Source organism: Passer montanus, unplaced genomic scaffold (assembly GCF_014805655.1).
Source record: "Passer montanus isolate IOZ18808 unplaced genomic scaffold, ASM1480565v1 scaffold10, whole genome shotgun sequence".
In the NCBI taxonomy this organism is placed as follows: domain Eukaryota; kingdom Metazoa; phylum Chordata; class Aves; order Passeriformes; family Passeridae; genus Passer; species Passer montanus.
The window spans coordinates 9527063-9540596 of NW_024356505.1; the positions used below are offsets into that span (position 1 = coordinate 9527063).

At 42.0% G+C, this 13534-nt stretch overlaps 2 protein-coding genes across 5 annotated transcripts in view; one reads left to right on the top strand and one right to left on the bottom strand.

The window, feature by feature from the left end:
• On the bottom strand, positions 1 to 11190 carry BTD (biotinidase). 4 transcript variants are annotated; one of them, XM_039710277.1, is made up of 6 exons: positions 10921 to 11187; positions 10624 to 10751; positions 9313 to 9345; positions 5473 to 5707; positions 3742 to 3891; positions 1 to 2329 (listed from the first exon to the last, which is right to left on the bottom strand). In XM_039710277.1, the coding sequence occupies exons 4-6, from the start codon at positions 5701 to 5703 to the stop codon at positions 1148 to 1150; spliced, it is 1563 nt and encodes a 520-aa protein (XP_039566211.1). In that variant the 5' UTR covers positions 5704 to 5707; positions 9313 to 9345; positions 10624 to 10751; positions 10921 to 11187; the 3' UTR covers positions 1 to 1147. The 4 variants fall into 4 exon arrangements, with proteins under 4 accessions (XP_039566211.1, XP_039566218.1, XP_039566228.1 ...); XM_039710284.1 differs by lacking the exon at positions 9313 to 9345 and having other exon boundaries at positions 10921 to 11190; XM_039710294.1 differs by lacking the exons at positions 10624 to 10751; positions 10921 to 11187 and adding an exon at positions 10079 to 10148.
• The window catches only part of HACL1 (2-hydroxyacyl-CoA lyase 1), a 21567-nt gene continuing 18248 nt past the window's right edge, over positions 10216 to 13534 (top strand). The window contains exons 1-2 of the mRNA XM_039710259.1: positions 10216 to 10350; positions 11252 to 11356. Coding sequence (XP_039566193.1) covers positions 10294 to 10350; positions 11252 to 11356 — 162 coding nt within the window. The 5' untranslated portion in view covers positions 10216 to 10293. The remainder of the gene's footprint in view (positions 10351 to 11251; positions 11357 to 13534) is intronic.

A 13534-nucleotide genomic window follows, 5' to 3' on the forward strand; every position in this document is an offset into this window, starting at 1 on the left:
TCACCAAAGGAACAGTTGTGTTTATTCCATTACTCAACAGCCATTACCCAGATGAAGTCATAATAGCCAATAAGACCCCATAAAATGATAATGCTTGAGAATACATTAACTTGTCTGAATGTAACCCCAAATTAATAACGTTTGAATATTCTCTTCCCAGCTTCTTCACTGCAGTAGAACAGCTATAGCACTTAATCTAGTTATTGCTCTGGAAAAAAATGGTGTGTTTTACTGAGCAGCACAAACCTGCCATCTGGCACATGCAGCATTGATGCAAAATCCTTGCTGTCCCACAGCTTATTATGTGCTTTTCATAACTCCTCTTGAATAAATTCATGAGCAGTGTGTAAGATGTCTTAAAGTCAAAACAGTCTTAAAATGACTGTTCTTTTAAACAGGGAAAGTTAAAGTACTCAAACAGTACATAACATGGCCACTGATAATCAATGCTGATGTTTTCTTTGAACATAATTTCTTCTGAATTGTGTCTTCCTGCAGTCTGGTTTTTCACAATCACTGATACCCTGTTTCTCAGATTAGCCATTCTGTAGATGTTTTCAACTGTAACATTCAGTTAAATGTGTAACAGGATTATAGATACCCGAGTGGCCAGTCCATGGTAATGATTTCAGCTGGAAGTTTTTGACTCTAAGAAAAAAAACAATCATGGCACCTTAACCAGAGATGAGAACTTCAGCAAATAAAAGCCAACTGTATGTATACCTACATGTTTTTGTCCATGTTATGCACAATACCCTTTATTTTTTTTGTTTGGGTTTTTCTCTTGCAGTAGTTTTCCATTCTATTAATTTCCTCACTACCAGCCAGGGCCCCCAAAAACCAAAGGATTAAATTAAAAGGAACAAATTCAGTTGAAATGAGAAGTGTTATTTTCTGGTATAAATCATCTTACCAGATCACAGCAAGCTTTTACCTTTGCAAGGCAGTTCTCTCACTCCTGGTAGGACATAAGCTACCAGAGTACAGACTGTACTAACAGCCATTATTTCAAATGTGGGACCTCATCGGGCAGTGATGGGACAAACACACCTGAACCTCTAGCAAATACGGATATTTAACAATTTCTCTTAAGACACATACTCTGAACATATGGGCAGTTGCTTTCTGACTCAGTCAAGTATCTGTGCTAGTCCTTTTCATACCATCGTCCATAGAGAGCAGCTGTCAGGAGGCCAGCAGATGTTCTATTTTTGCTGAGGAAATAGTGGTTGTTTTTCCAGCCCATGTGATCAGCAAAGTCCAAGGTAATACCAGATGTCAGCAGCAAAGGAAAGATGTAAGGGGTGCTCATATTTCCCCATAGCTGGAAATCTATCAGAGCAGTGGCATCCGTGACCTCCTGTCCACAAGTGCTAAAGCTGAGACCACCACACTTCACCAAGGCACAGGCCTGGACATAGTATGTGCCATGCACTGTGTGGAGCCCATCAAAAACTCCCAAAGCATATAACTCATCACTCAGAACAGCTCTGCGATAGTTTAAGTAACAGCAAAGGCTATTGGCACAAACCTGGAGCTCTCCCTTTTCCCCCCATAACGGAACAAAAGTGAAGTTGTCATACATCATTTCTGCATAAAAGGAAGGAGGTGACTGTTCCTTTCCTTTTTCAGATACTCTGCCAGGAGTCTCTTGCTCCTTAAAGCAAACTTCATCATCCAGTGAGGTGCTTGTAAAAGTCCTGCATGAGTCATGTAAGTTCTCTCTAAATCTTTCGTTACTCTCTAAATTAGTTTTATAATCTGCAGTAATTACAGGAATTTCTGCTACTATGAGCTTGCCACCATAACTTTCCATGTTGTGATAGATGAATGATTTGACTGGAGTGTATATGCCACTCCCTGTCATGCCCAAGGTAGGGTGGTGGATGTTGGCTGCTAAAATATTGACATTGAAAGCTGTTGAAAAAGCTTGTTGAAACTCTACAGCAGACAAAAGCGGGAGCTGGTTCATCCAGGCAGTTGGATAAACGATTTGCTTCAAATTGTATTGTCTGATGAGGCTCACTGCAGGCTCAAAAAAGAGTATATCGAAGCAGGTGAACATGCCAAACTTGCCAGCAAAGGGGGTGTCAAAGAACGCGTGCTCTGGCTCGGCAGGGGTGTCGAAGGCGTTCTCGAAGTACAGGTTGTGTTTGCGATAGGCGGCCAGCAGCGCGCCGTCGGCGGCCAGCGCCACGTTGGTGTTGAACTGGAACCGCCCGTCCGGCGGGCACCGCGGCTCCGCGCGCTCGCACGGCTGCTTGGTGCCCAGGTTGGCCACAAGGAATATCTTGTTCTTCAGAGCCATGCAGCTCAGGCGCTGAAGCACCTGCAGAACAGGATGGACAAATGTGAGCGCTTCAGAATGTGCTGGAGTAAGTTTTACTTAAGCACCTATGACTAATTTAATATTATTTTGGGAATTCAAGATTGAACACATTTAACCATATCTGTGAAATTTAAAAGCACTGATGATTTCGTGACAAGAGCTACTGGAACCAGTAGCTTTGGAGGCAGAAAGTTATTTCAGATGTTTATTTTAAAACAGCTCTGAAAAAAATTGTCTAGGTTTTATTTCCTCAGAAGGAAGTAAGAAAATAAATCTATTTATAGGGTGCTAATTTTTAGAAACTTGTGACTTTTAGGAGCACCAATGCCTTTAAAATACTGTATGTCAACTGAAAACTCTGCCAAGGCAGCACAACTGACCTGTGTGTGCCTTTAGAACAGCAAATGTCCAATAATGATCATCTGCACCTGCATGTTTTTACTATAAATTTTAAAAAAGCAATTACTACCTACGACTTAGAAAAGCAGAGATGGAAAGGGATAGACCTTGCATATTTCAGCAAAGAAATAGAAAACACTGCACACCACAGTATTACTGCGATATTTCTTCCATAACACAGAGTGCTGTCCCAAAGACTGACATTACTGCAATCTCCAAACAGCATCTGAATGCCAAACTTAGTTCTTGCTTGCTTGGCCATGATCATTGCTAACAAAGATTCAAACAGATCATTGTTTACAACGGTGATTCAAGTTCTCACACAAATCCTGCTCACTAGGTACAGGCATGATTTCTTTCTTTATATTGATTACTGAAAGAATTAGCAGTCTGTATTTACTGAGCATGGTTATTTTCAGTTCAGGTCCATTATATTAATTACAGAATTAGCAGTCTGTATTTACTGAGCATGGTTATTTTCAGTTCAGGTCCAGAACAGTCAGTGACAATACTATTTTTGTAACATCCAGGTCATACCTTATGTAGCCACACTTGGTCTGTGCCAAGCTGTGACTTCTATTACGTTGTAGCAGGTAAGTCCTGTTACTTGTGCTAATGATTTGACAATGATTGCTGAGTCAGAATGCTGTGATGTCATTAAGTCATTAAAGCCAAATAACAAGAATGCACCAAAAGGGAAGCTACTACTGTCTTGTCTTACCTAAAACTATGTTGCTCAAACTAAAACCACACAGATCTTATGAGAGAGCAGTTACCATTTCAGAGGTTGGGGAGGAGGAGATGACAAATCCAGATGGTTCATGCACAACTGATCTCCTTGTATGTGTGGATCTAAACCCTCCTCTGCTAAGAATGAATCTGGCAGAGCTTGAGCATCCATGAAAACAGAATCTGGTAATAGGGGTTGTTAAACTTCTTGCTTACTTCCCTAAGCAAACCAACTTGAACTACTTCCCACTTGGAGCATTCAGTTATCCCAGCCCTGCATTTACCTCTGTGTCATTGTACAAATAGGGCTCTCTGCAGGGATTCCACTTCCCAGAGCCTGAATGCGGAATGAAATCCAAGTAAGGGTAAATGGAGCTTCTGGTGAAGTTGAAGCCATGGATTCCATCTTCAGGAAAAACAATGATCTGGGCTCCCTGTATGTAAAACAAAGACATGTTTTGTAGGCAAAGCAAAGGAAAAGGGGGGATCTCATAGGTAAAAAGAACTAAAGAGAGTTAAGGATAACCCAAGTATGTTTTGCCAATAATGTAGCTTGAAGATGTCTTTCCTTCAACTTCATAGTAGGTGTAACCATGTAGTAGGTGTGTAACTGTGTGTATAAAAAAAACTTATTTAACCTGACACATACCTTTATCTTGAAAAATAATGCATTTGACATTATTTTAAGGGCATGCAAATAAGAGCATACTGCATCCAATTTCTTACCAAAGATATCCTCCCTTCACACAAGTTATGAGAATGTCATCATTCATGTTAAACACTGATGATGTTAAAACTTGTCTTAATTTTTTATCAGAATTATGCTATTTACATAGTTACATATATTGACACTTTGTCAAAGCTGCAGCATCACCTAATTAATTAGGTATTGGGTGATCTACAGCTCCCTGAATTCTTCCAAAGCAAATACAGACTGACAGACACATGGATGAAGAGACTTTTCTAAATTCCATTATAGTATAGGGTTGGACAGGGTATTGGCAGTCTTGATTTCAGAAACAGCTTCACTGTGGAAGCAGTGCACAGTCTGGTAAAAATGCAGCGATGCCAGAGGCTCTGCCTGAAATTCAGGAAGGTCTGAACTGTTCCTAAAAATGAGGTGGATTCTTCTTAAATCAGACACAGCACCAGTCACTCAAATTCCTGTGAGTTTTCAAAAGTCAGCTCAAACGTTTTATCTATGTGATGGCTTTGGGATAATTTGTGTCTTGGGTGCAGGGCTGCATAAAAATTGCTATTATGCTTCTGCCCAATCATCTGAACTTCTCAAAAAATATAATATTGAGTTTTCAAATTATATAAAAATAGTAATTATTCTCTCCCAGAACAACAGATCTCTGAAAATTGCAAGCCAGTTCTTCTCTGTGTAGGGCCAGTAACACTTGCTTCCTGTCACTAGAACCAGCCTGGGTTTTCTTGGGAGGGCAGGAAAGAGGGCTGTGCCTAACAACAGCTGGCAATACTAGTCTCTCTCTTCTAAATATATTTAGACTGAGAACCATACCATGGTGGGTAGGAGAAAGGAATGGAAAATTTTAGTTCCACAAAGTTGTTAAAAGCAGAACATTTATTTCCAAAGCATCTGACTTCCTTAGTTTTTAGAAACATTCAAGAATTTCCATTGAGAGCACTGGAATAAAACCAAACCCAAGACAGCTGCCAGCAAGACAAACTTTCAAGGAAACCCTTCCATTTAAGAAAAGAGAAAGGAGCGAGGTATTCAGACCAAAATAGAAAACTGATTTCCCTTTACTAAATAATGATGGGCGTGTTTTTCCAAGCTTGGAATAGCCCGAGTCAGGCGGGATGCTAATTGGCCTGATTCTTTTTCAGAGCTGCTGGCAGGTCAGATGGTCTGAGAACCCAGACCATAGTTATGGATATAAATACAGCTTTAGTTGCCTGGGAACACAAATGTGAAAGATTATCTTCAAATAGCACTTCCTCTATATATACCCAGGGCACACACCAGTGCTGCCTGGAGCGGGGCATACCTGCCTGGCAGCAGCCTGCACTTGCTGCTCGTAGATGTCGAGGTTCCTGCCCATGAGCTCCAGCGCGGAGCGTCGCTCCACCAGCGCCGCCGGGGTGGGGCTCAGGATGGACTCGTGCTCGTACACGGCCGCCACGTAGTGCCCCTCCCTCCTCACCCTTCCTGAGACCACTTGGTAGAAGAGAAAGCAGATGGGCAGCTTCCAGCACAGAGACACCATGGTGGATGCCATAAATCTAGAGGAGAAAAACCCAAGGAGCTTGAGAAAAATGTCATGCCAGGAATTTGAATTTACAATTAAGTGTGGATGGTAACTGAGGCTCTCAGCAGTGTGGTGCTTTTAAGTTCCTGAATGACCACGTGCATGTTGTTTCTAAAACTTAAATCCATCAACACTGGTGCTTTAAACAACTATGTCCTGTTCAAAAGCATTCAAGCTTCATATACAGTTCTAGTGATCTTCTTGCTTGGCTTCCCTTTATAATTAACATTCATTTATAGATTATTTCAGCATTTATCAAAACATCTTTGAGAAAAGTTTAAAGCAGCTTTAAACTTTTTTTAAACACAAAAATTTGCAGTTCTTCCCCATTCAGTGATGGGAGATTTATTTAAAAGTAGCATTTCCTAAAATTACTTGGAAACTGTATTTAGCAGTCAAGCAGAAATAGGACTTATTTTATCAACACTGAAACAGAAAATTGCCAAGAGAATTACACTAGACAATACCTCTGCATCTATCACAAAAATGCTTCTCCTAATGGATTATGAATTCACTGTATTCTAACTCCACATATGAAATAGGCAAATATTTCTCCTACAGTGCAGCTTTTTTGAGCATTTATAAAAATGTTGAGTGCAATTCAGATCTGCATTCCTCCCACGCAACGCAGATAAGTAAGTTTAAAAATGCTTTCATAGCAACAAAAATAAAACAAAAAGTCTATACAAAATTGAGAAAATTTGCATTAGTTAGCTTTTCTTAGGAAAAATGAAGAACTATTGAGTCTGGAAGGATGGGGTACTCTGCAATATGGGCTCCCCACGTAACCCTTTGACTTCCCAAGTTAGGAAAGGACTTAGAGCAAGGACTGACACAGTCAATGGTTGTGCAACACTTCAGAAAGACTACAGAAATGCCTTTGTATTCAGAATTATTCTCACAACATGAGAACTCTGTCACCACAGTGTCAGTAGTATCATAAGGAATTAAATCTCAAATATCAGTGAAGCTGAAAGAGCGTGCAGGAGAGATTACTGGTGCTATACATTGATAGCTTTAAGTTCAGTTACTGATTTTTTTAATTGTATTTGCTCTTAGGGACCTTGTATCCAAAAAAAAAAAAAGTTCTAAAACCCTCTTAGTGCCCTTCAGTCTTTGTGATCTACAGCTCCCTGAATTTTTCCAAAGCAAATACAGACTGACTGACATATGCATGAAGAGACTTCCCTAAAGCTCAGCAGGAAAAAAAGATCAATTCTAAACTAATCACAGTCTTATTTTTATTCATGTTCTATTAAATGTAGTTTTGTACCTAAAAAAAGAAAGTCTATGGTAAGTTAACTGAAAATATCTCCTTGCTTGAACTCCAGAATGAAAAGCAGCTAACAACAATGCTCAATACTGCTTTTTTTTTCTAAGCACTAGCTGCTTAGTATCTGACAAAGAGCAAATGGAAAAAGCATTATGTAGGACAACAAAATTATAACCTTGGTGCCCATGGTAGGCAGAAGAATTGTTAGCTCAGCCAAAAGGTCTAACATGTAATAGTAACACTTCTAAAGGTACAGGAGCAATTTAGCTGTTCAATGCTGCTAAGCTCAACTACATATTCATATTTCCTTGAGCTTTAATTAGCCAGTGTGTCCATACATACATGCCTTCAAGGGTGAATTTATTTAAAGTGTGATGAAAACAGAATAAAACCTTGGCCTCTCTGTAATCAGATGGCTTAAAGATACTCATTTACATAAACAGTTTTGAAAAGTGATGTATGACAAGCTATCCTTGCTATTCTGCTTGTTGAGGAAAACATGTGGTACTTTTGGGGGGGTGACTTGGCAATCCTCACCAGGAATGGAGAGGCTGTTGCCAGGATTTTTAGTGAAAAAGCCTCTGCTAGGATTTTTCCTGTCCTGAGGAGCTGAGAGCCTCAGGAAAGAAATGTAAACAATAACTATCTGCTGCTGTGGAGTGCCACAGGTGAATCTTCCATTGGTTCATGTGGATTGTTTTCAATCAGTGACCAATCACAGCCACCTGTGCCAAGGCTGTGAGCAGTCACAGGATTTTTGTTATTCATTCCTATTCTATTCTTGTCTTTGTAGCCTTCTGATCTTCTTCTCTCTGTTCTTTTAGTATAGTTGTTATGTAGCATTTTAGTATAATATATATCATAATAAATCAGCCTTCTGATCAACATGGAGTCAAGCCTCGTGTCCTCGTCCGAGGGGCCCAAGTCAAAGCAACAAGAGGCCTCCTTGTGCAGCTCAGCTTTGCAACTGAAACACCAAAGCACATGTGAAGATATAAAGCAGTAGCAGGAGGAGGGAGTTCAGGGGTAGAAACCTCTCACATTTAAGGAACATACTGAAAATAAACAAGCTGTGCTGCACTGCACTGACAAAAATCTCTTTTCTATTTCTTATCACCCCTTCAAAACCAAAATGCCTATTTAGGGCAGGAATGGGTTCTGGCCAGCTGCTCCTTAATAAAGTTGTCAACTAAGATGTAATTAGAATTCATCATTATTAGTGATGGAAAAAGTTGGAGAGTTTCAGATCACAAGATGGAATTGCTATGCATTAGAAAAAGTTCCTTTTTTAAAAGCCAAAAACACTAATTAAAAAAAAAACAAAACCAGGCAATGACCCTCTACAAAATGTTGCATTTTACAAACATGCTTGGAGAGGTCTTATTTTTCTATCACGTTTCATTTCCTGGTGGTCAGAAACACTCCAAAGTATTAATCTGAATCTTTTGCTCCTTTAGATGCACAAGAGGTTTAGCACTGAACACACAACTCCACAACCCCATCTGGCTGAACCTGGGGCAACTAAAATAACTAAAATAATTCCTCTGAGTCCAGCCTTGGGTTGTGATTACTGCCAGTCCTACAGATGATGGCTGAGCACTTGTGTGAGTGCTCCCTAAAGCCTTTCCCCTGTCTGACAGCTTAAACAGGACTCTGCTCCCTCATGGACTGCTTCCAACACAGAGCCATGCCAAGCCCCAAGGCTGGGCTTGGGTGTATTAAACTTTCCAGCCAAAATAAGGATACCAATAGGGTTTACTCAGCCCTTAGGCTGTTGAGATTCCAAGTAGTGAGTCTCTGCCACACTCTGGATGCTTTTACTACTAGAAGATGTCACACCATCTCATAAATCCTTTCCTTGAAGAGAAGTTAATTTGCTTAGGATCTACAGAGCTGCCACCTCACCTGAGCCATGACTTTAAATTTTCATTACCTGAAATGCTTTAAAATTTTATCTTTTTTATGTCACTTTCCTATGATTTATGTGGTCTTTTGCCTGACAGGCAAGCTTCAGCAGGATCATGTCACGCAAATATAAATATTTCATAGCAGTATTACTGCCATGCAGTCACATTATTCCAGCTACAGTTCCACACAAAGGATAAAAAGACTGGTGGCCAAGTCTGGATGCCAAGCTGTCTCCCCAGTCTCCCCCTGTTTTCCTATTTACCTTTTCAGAACCATCTGATCTCAGTGTACTGTGAAGTAAAGCATCCAGTCACTTGCTTTTCAACAACTTTGGAAGATTAGAAATCTGTCACCTATCACCACACCTGGATGTATACACAGAGAAAAGCAACACATACCCTTGTTCTTCACACTTCTACACTCAGAAGAATCTAGAAATAACAGAAGTAGCACAGCATTAGTATGGGTCCTCCTGAGTGATTAATAGTAAATGCATGTTAAGCTATGCCCAACATATAGTATATTAACATAAACAGTAATAATAGTAACACACACAGTAATGACTACTATTCAGTGGGGTATGAAAAAATAAATGTTTTTTTAGCTTGAATGGTAACCATGGATTGTGAGTTTGCTGACATGCCACTGTATATTATACAACATATTTTAAAAATACAGATAGTGAAATTCAAGGGGTTTTCCACTGATACCTCCTGTATACTGCTTTTATTTGCTGCATTATATTACAGAATTTTATAATGCAGGTTTTGTGAAGGTTTTTGTTATCTGCGTTTTGTTATTTATATTTTTTCGTTGTTTGGCGAGCCAGGGCGAATGGAGCGCTGCCGTCACCAGTGGTTTGGCTGGACAAGGCGGGCCGTGAGGCAAGGCCATGCTGTCACCTGTGCCGGGATTTGGGGAGGGTGTGTGGCACCGGCCCTCACACAACCCGCGCACTCCGCCCCGCTGCGCGCCCGCCACCTCTGGCAGCCCCGCACGGGTACCGCGCGGCCCTGCGGCTCTCGGAGGCCACCGGGGCCGCGGCCGGGCCCGCAGCGATCCCTCCCGGCCCGGCCCGCTCCCGGGAAGGCCCGGCCGGATCCTGATCCTGATCCGGGTCCGGCTCCCAGTCCCGATCCCGACCCCGCGCGCCGCGAGCCTCACGCTGCAGGGCCGGCGCCTCGCGGCCTCTGATTGGCTGCCCGCGCTGGCCAATAGGAAGCTGTTCCGATCTCCGCCCTGCTCAACTCGCCAACGGGGTCAGGGTTGCGTTCCTCTGGCCCGCCTCCTCGGTTGTCTGATTGGCCGAGCCGCCTGTCAGTCACTGCGCGCGCCCTTCGCCCCGGTCCAGCCCGGGGCAGGCGGGCGGCGGGGCGGACATGGAGGGCGCGGCGGTCAGCGGGGCGCAACTCATCGCCCAGGCCCTCAGGGCGCAAGTAAGAGCGCGGGCCGGGAGCCGGCAGCGAGTGGATGTGCGCGGCCGGGCTCACCCCGGGGCGGACGGAAAGGGCTCGCCCCGCCGCTCTGTGGGAGCGAGGGAGGGAGGGAGAGGAAGGGAGGTTCCGCCGCACAACCCCGGGAGCGGCCCGGCCCCCGGGCGGCGTTCCCCAGGCCCACACCGGTTCCCTCCTTCTGGAGGGCCTGGTGCCATTCCCGGGCCTGCCCGTTCCCGAGCGTGCCCCGTTCCCGAGCTCAGCCGGTCCCGTTACCTGCGGCTCTGCCCGTGGCAGCTGGCTGTGCCTCCCGCGCCTCTCCAGCCACGGAAACTCTGTGCTGTCTCTGAACTGGAGATGCTGCGGGCCTGGCACGCGTCGTGGGAGAAGACTTTGGCCTTGGCCTGTGAAACATGGAGAAATAGTTAATTTGTAATCCAGACAAGCGTAGTCTTCTCTATCTCTGTGTTTCTCCCAACCATTTCTTAGGGGCTTTTTGCCCTTAATTTTCTGTGAAAGTGTGAAAACACAAGGTGCCATGAGGCATTTTCAGAGTAGAGGAAGCTGACATACTGAGAATCAGGAAAGTGCTGTAGCAGAGGTGGCCCAGGTAAGCATTGCTCAGTGGAAAGCACTAAACACACGTTGGCTGAGGCACTGAACCCTTGTCCCACTGCTTGTAGACTCCCAAAATAAAATCCAGGGCTTTCACAACCACAGAGGGCTGGGCTGCAGACATCAGCTGATGTTTCCACAGTAACCTGCGAGCTTCTCTGTGACTATATATGTTACATTTTAGTTTTAGATTGCCTGTGTAGTTAGCATATCTTTGTTTGGCATGTGCTTATTAAAGCTGTCTTTTGGGAAAAAATAGTCTGACTTTTCTCAACTTTTTTCTTTATAGAATATTGAATACATGTTTGGCATTGTTGGTATTCCAGTCACTGAAATTGCAATTGCAGCCCAGGCAGCTGGAATAAAGTATGTGGGAATGAGAAATGAGCAAGCTGTAAGTATATATCTGTAGTGGGACTGAGCCTTTCCTTAACTGTTTTACAATGGAATAAAACCCAGTTTCAGTTTCCTTACTAGAAAGAATGTGGTCTCTGAATTTTCTTTAAAGAACCTATACAGGAGCAGCCACTGTTACTTTGGAATAACAGAGAACATTGGTGCATTGGGTTGAATGTTTCTTTGTGCCCTTCTTTCCCCACTTCCATTTTAAAGTGGCCCCTCCTTTTCTGTTAAGGGAATTACATCTTCTTTCAATTAAAAATGCTGTTCTCCAATAAGGGAGCAAGGATAGGAGACAGGAAAAACAATTAAAGACAGCATGTGATGGAGAAAAAAAAATTTAAGTTACCTCCTTCAAGTGATGTACTGTCAGATATTGTCTGTCAGGTTTTGAGATGCTCATCCAGGGCTTTTTGTTTTTCTGTAGCTCTCTACATGCTTCCCAGTATTATCATTCTTACTCCAATTGGTAGTATTTTAGCTCTTTTTAGGACTTTATTACCTGCTCCTTTACTTTTTTTTCCCCTGTTTGTGTGGTGTTCTTAAGAGCCCAAAGAGGAAAGTTTACCTGTTGACTGATAAAGTTATTCTGACAATTTAAATAATTCTAGGTTTTTTTCCTTAACTGTGTTTCAAAAACTCACAGAACAGCAAACTATAGAAAGTAATAATGCTTCCAGGTGCTCAAAATCAACCATGAACATATACTTAGACTCTCTTATTTTTGTACATTTCACCTTTATTGTGTAGGTGTCACAAATTAAAGAGCCAGGCTCGTCAGCATTGTGGTGCTGTGCTGCTGGTTCTGCATTTGTTTGGTTTCCCACAGCAGCAACTCTTTAATCTCAGTAGTTTCTTGGGTAGTCTGGGGTTGAGGTTAACCTTGGGATTATATCTTGTTTTGAAGGGTTGCTGCACAAGATGGGGAACTGGCTGCTGAACTGGTGGCAGAGGGACCAACTTCCCATACCTGATCTATAGCAGTTGGCAGTTTTCCTCAATTTGTGTAGTTAATAACCTTTAGGATTGTCCCAGTCCTCAACAAAATATTGCTACAGTACTTCTTCTAAATTAGGGGGTTGTGAGCTGTATGTTTTTGCTGTCTGATCCTTACATTGTTATATTGGAATACAAGAATTTAGAGGAATGCATGTCTCTGTAGAAAATCTGTAACATATGAGAGAGGCAAACATATACAAACATATTTAAAAGGTGTATTTGAGTCTTTGAAGAACTGGGAATTCAGCACAATCTTTATGTTCCTGTAGGCCATTTAGCAAATATTCTAGTTTTAGCTGTGGTTGCTAACATGATAAAAATTAATTTCCTCATCTCTCTGTAATTAACAGAGAAGATTGCTTTGCTCTGCCAAACGAGATGCTGTTCTATTTATTAGTCTTTACTAGATGAAGGAGGCAAAAAACATTCTGCTGATTAATTGTGAGCTGCTTTTGTTAGTAGAATAAAAACAGCACAAAGACTGTTTTAAGGTCCAAATGTCACAATTTCTTTGGGGAGTTGGAAAGGATGAATGAAGCTGCATCTTGTAGTGAGTTTTGGTTTGTTCTTTATCCTCAGTGAATAATAGAGTAATTTCTTGGAAAAGGATGAAAGGTTATATATAGAGTATACATATATAGTATATTCAAGATATACTCAATATATATTTGTCATAGTTTTAAATGTCTCAGTCCTGTGGTCTGGCTGTGGAGGATGTCTATACAGCTGCCTCCTTTTTTGGTGAAGGCAGCTGTATATAATATATGGAAAATTAAGGGATTTTTTTCCCAAGCATTGAGTTTCTACCTCATTTCTAGGCCAGATGTAGCAAAAGGATTTCCCTGTAAAAGTGATAAAATTTTAATTAGTAATGTTCATAAGAAATAGGGCCCATAAACAAGTTAAATCACAATAAAATCTCATTATAAGATAATAATCAAGCACTGTACTTGTTGGTTGGCATCCTTATGTTCTTATTCTGCCCAGGATGGTGGTGGGGTCACCATCCCTGGAGGTGTTCAGAAACGACTGGATGTGGCACTTAGGGCCATGCTCCAGTTGACAAGATGATGATTGGTCACAGGTTGGACTCAGTGATCTTGGAGGTCTTTTCCAACGTCAATAATTCTGTGAAAAGCTCGTAAAAGTGGAGAATAGAAACACCTGATGAAAG

What these genes read in the sequence shown, in the direction of transcription:
- BTD (XM_039710268.1), bottom strand. An exon ending in TGCAGGCTGCTGCCAGGCAG is followed by an intron (nt 3,892 to 5,472) that starts GTATGCCCCGCT and finishes TTTTACATACAG; the next exon opens with GGAGCCCAGATCATTGTTTT. An exon ending in ATTTGTACAATGACACAGAG is followed by an intron (nt 2,330 to 3,741) that starts GTAAATGCAGGG and finishes CCTGTTCTGCAG; the next exon opens with GTGCTTCAGCGCCTGAGCTG.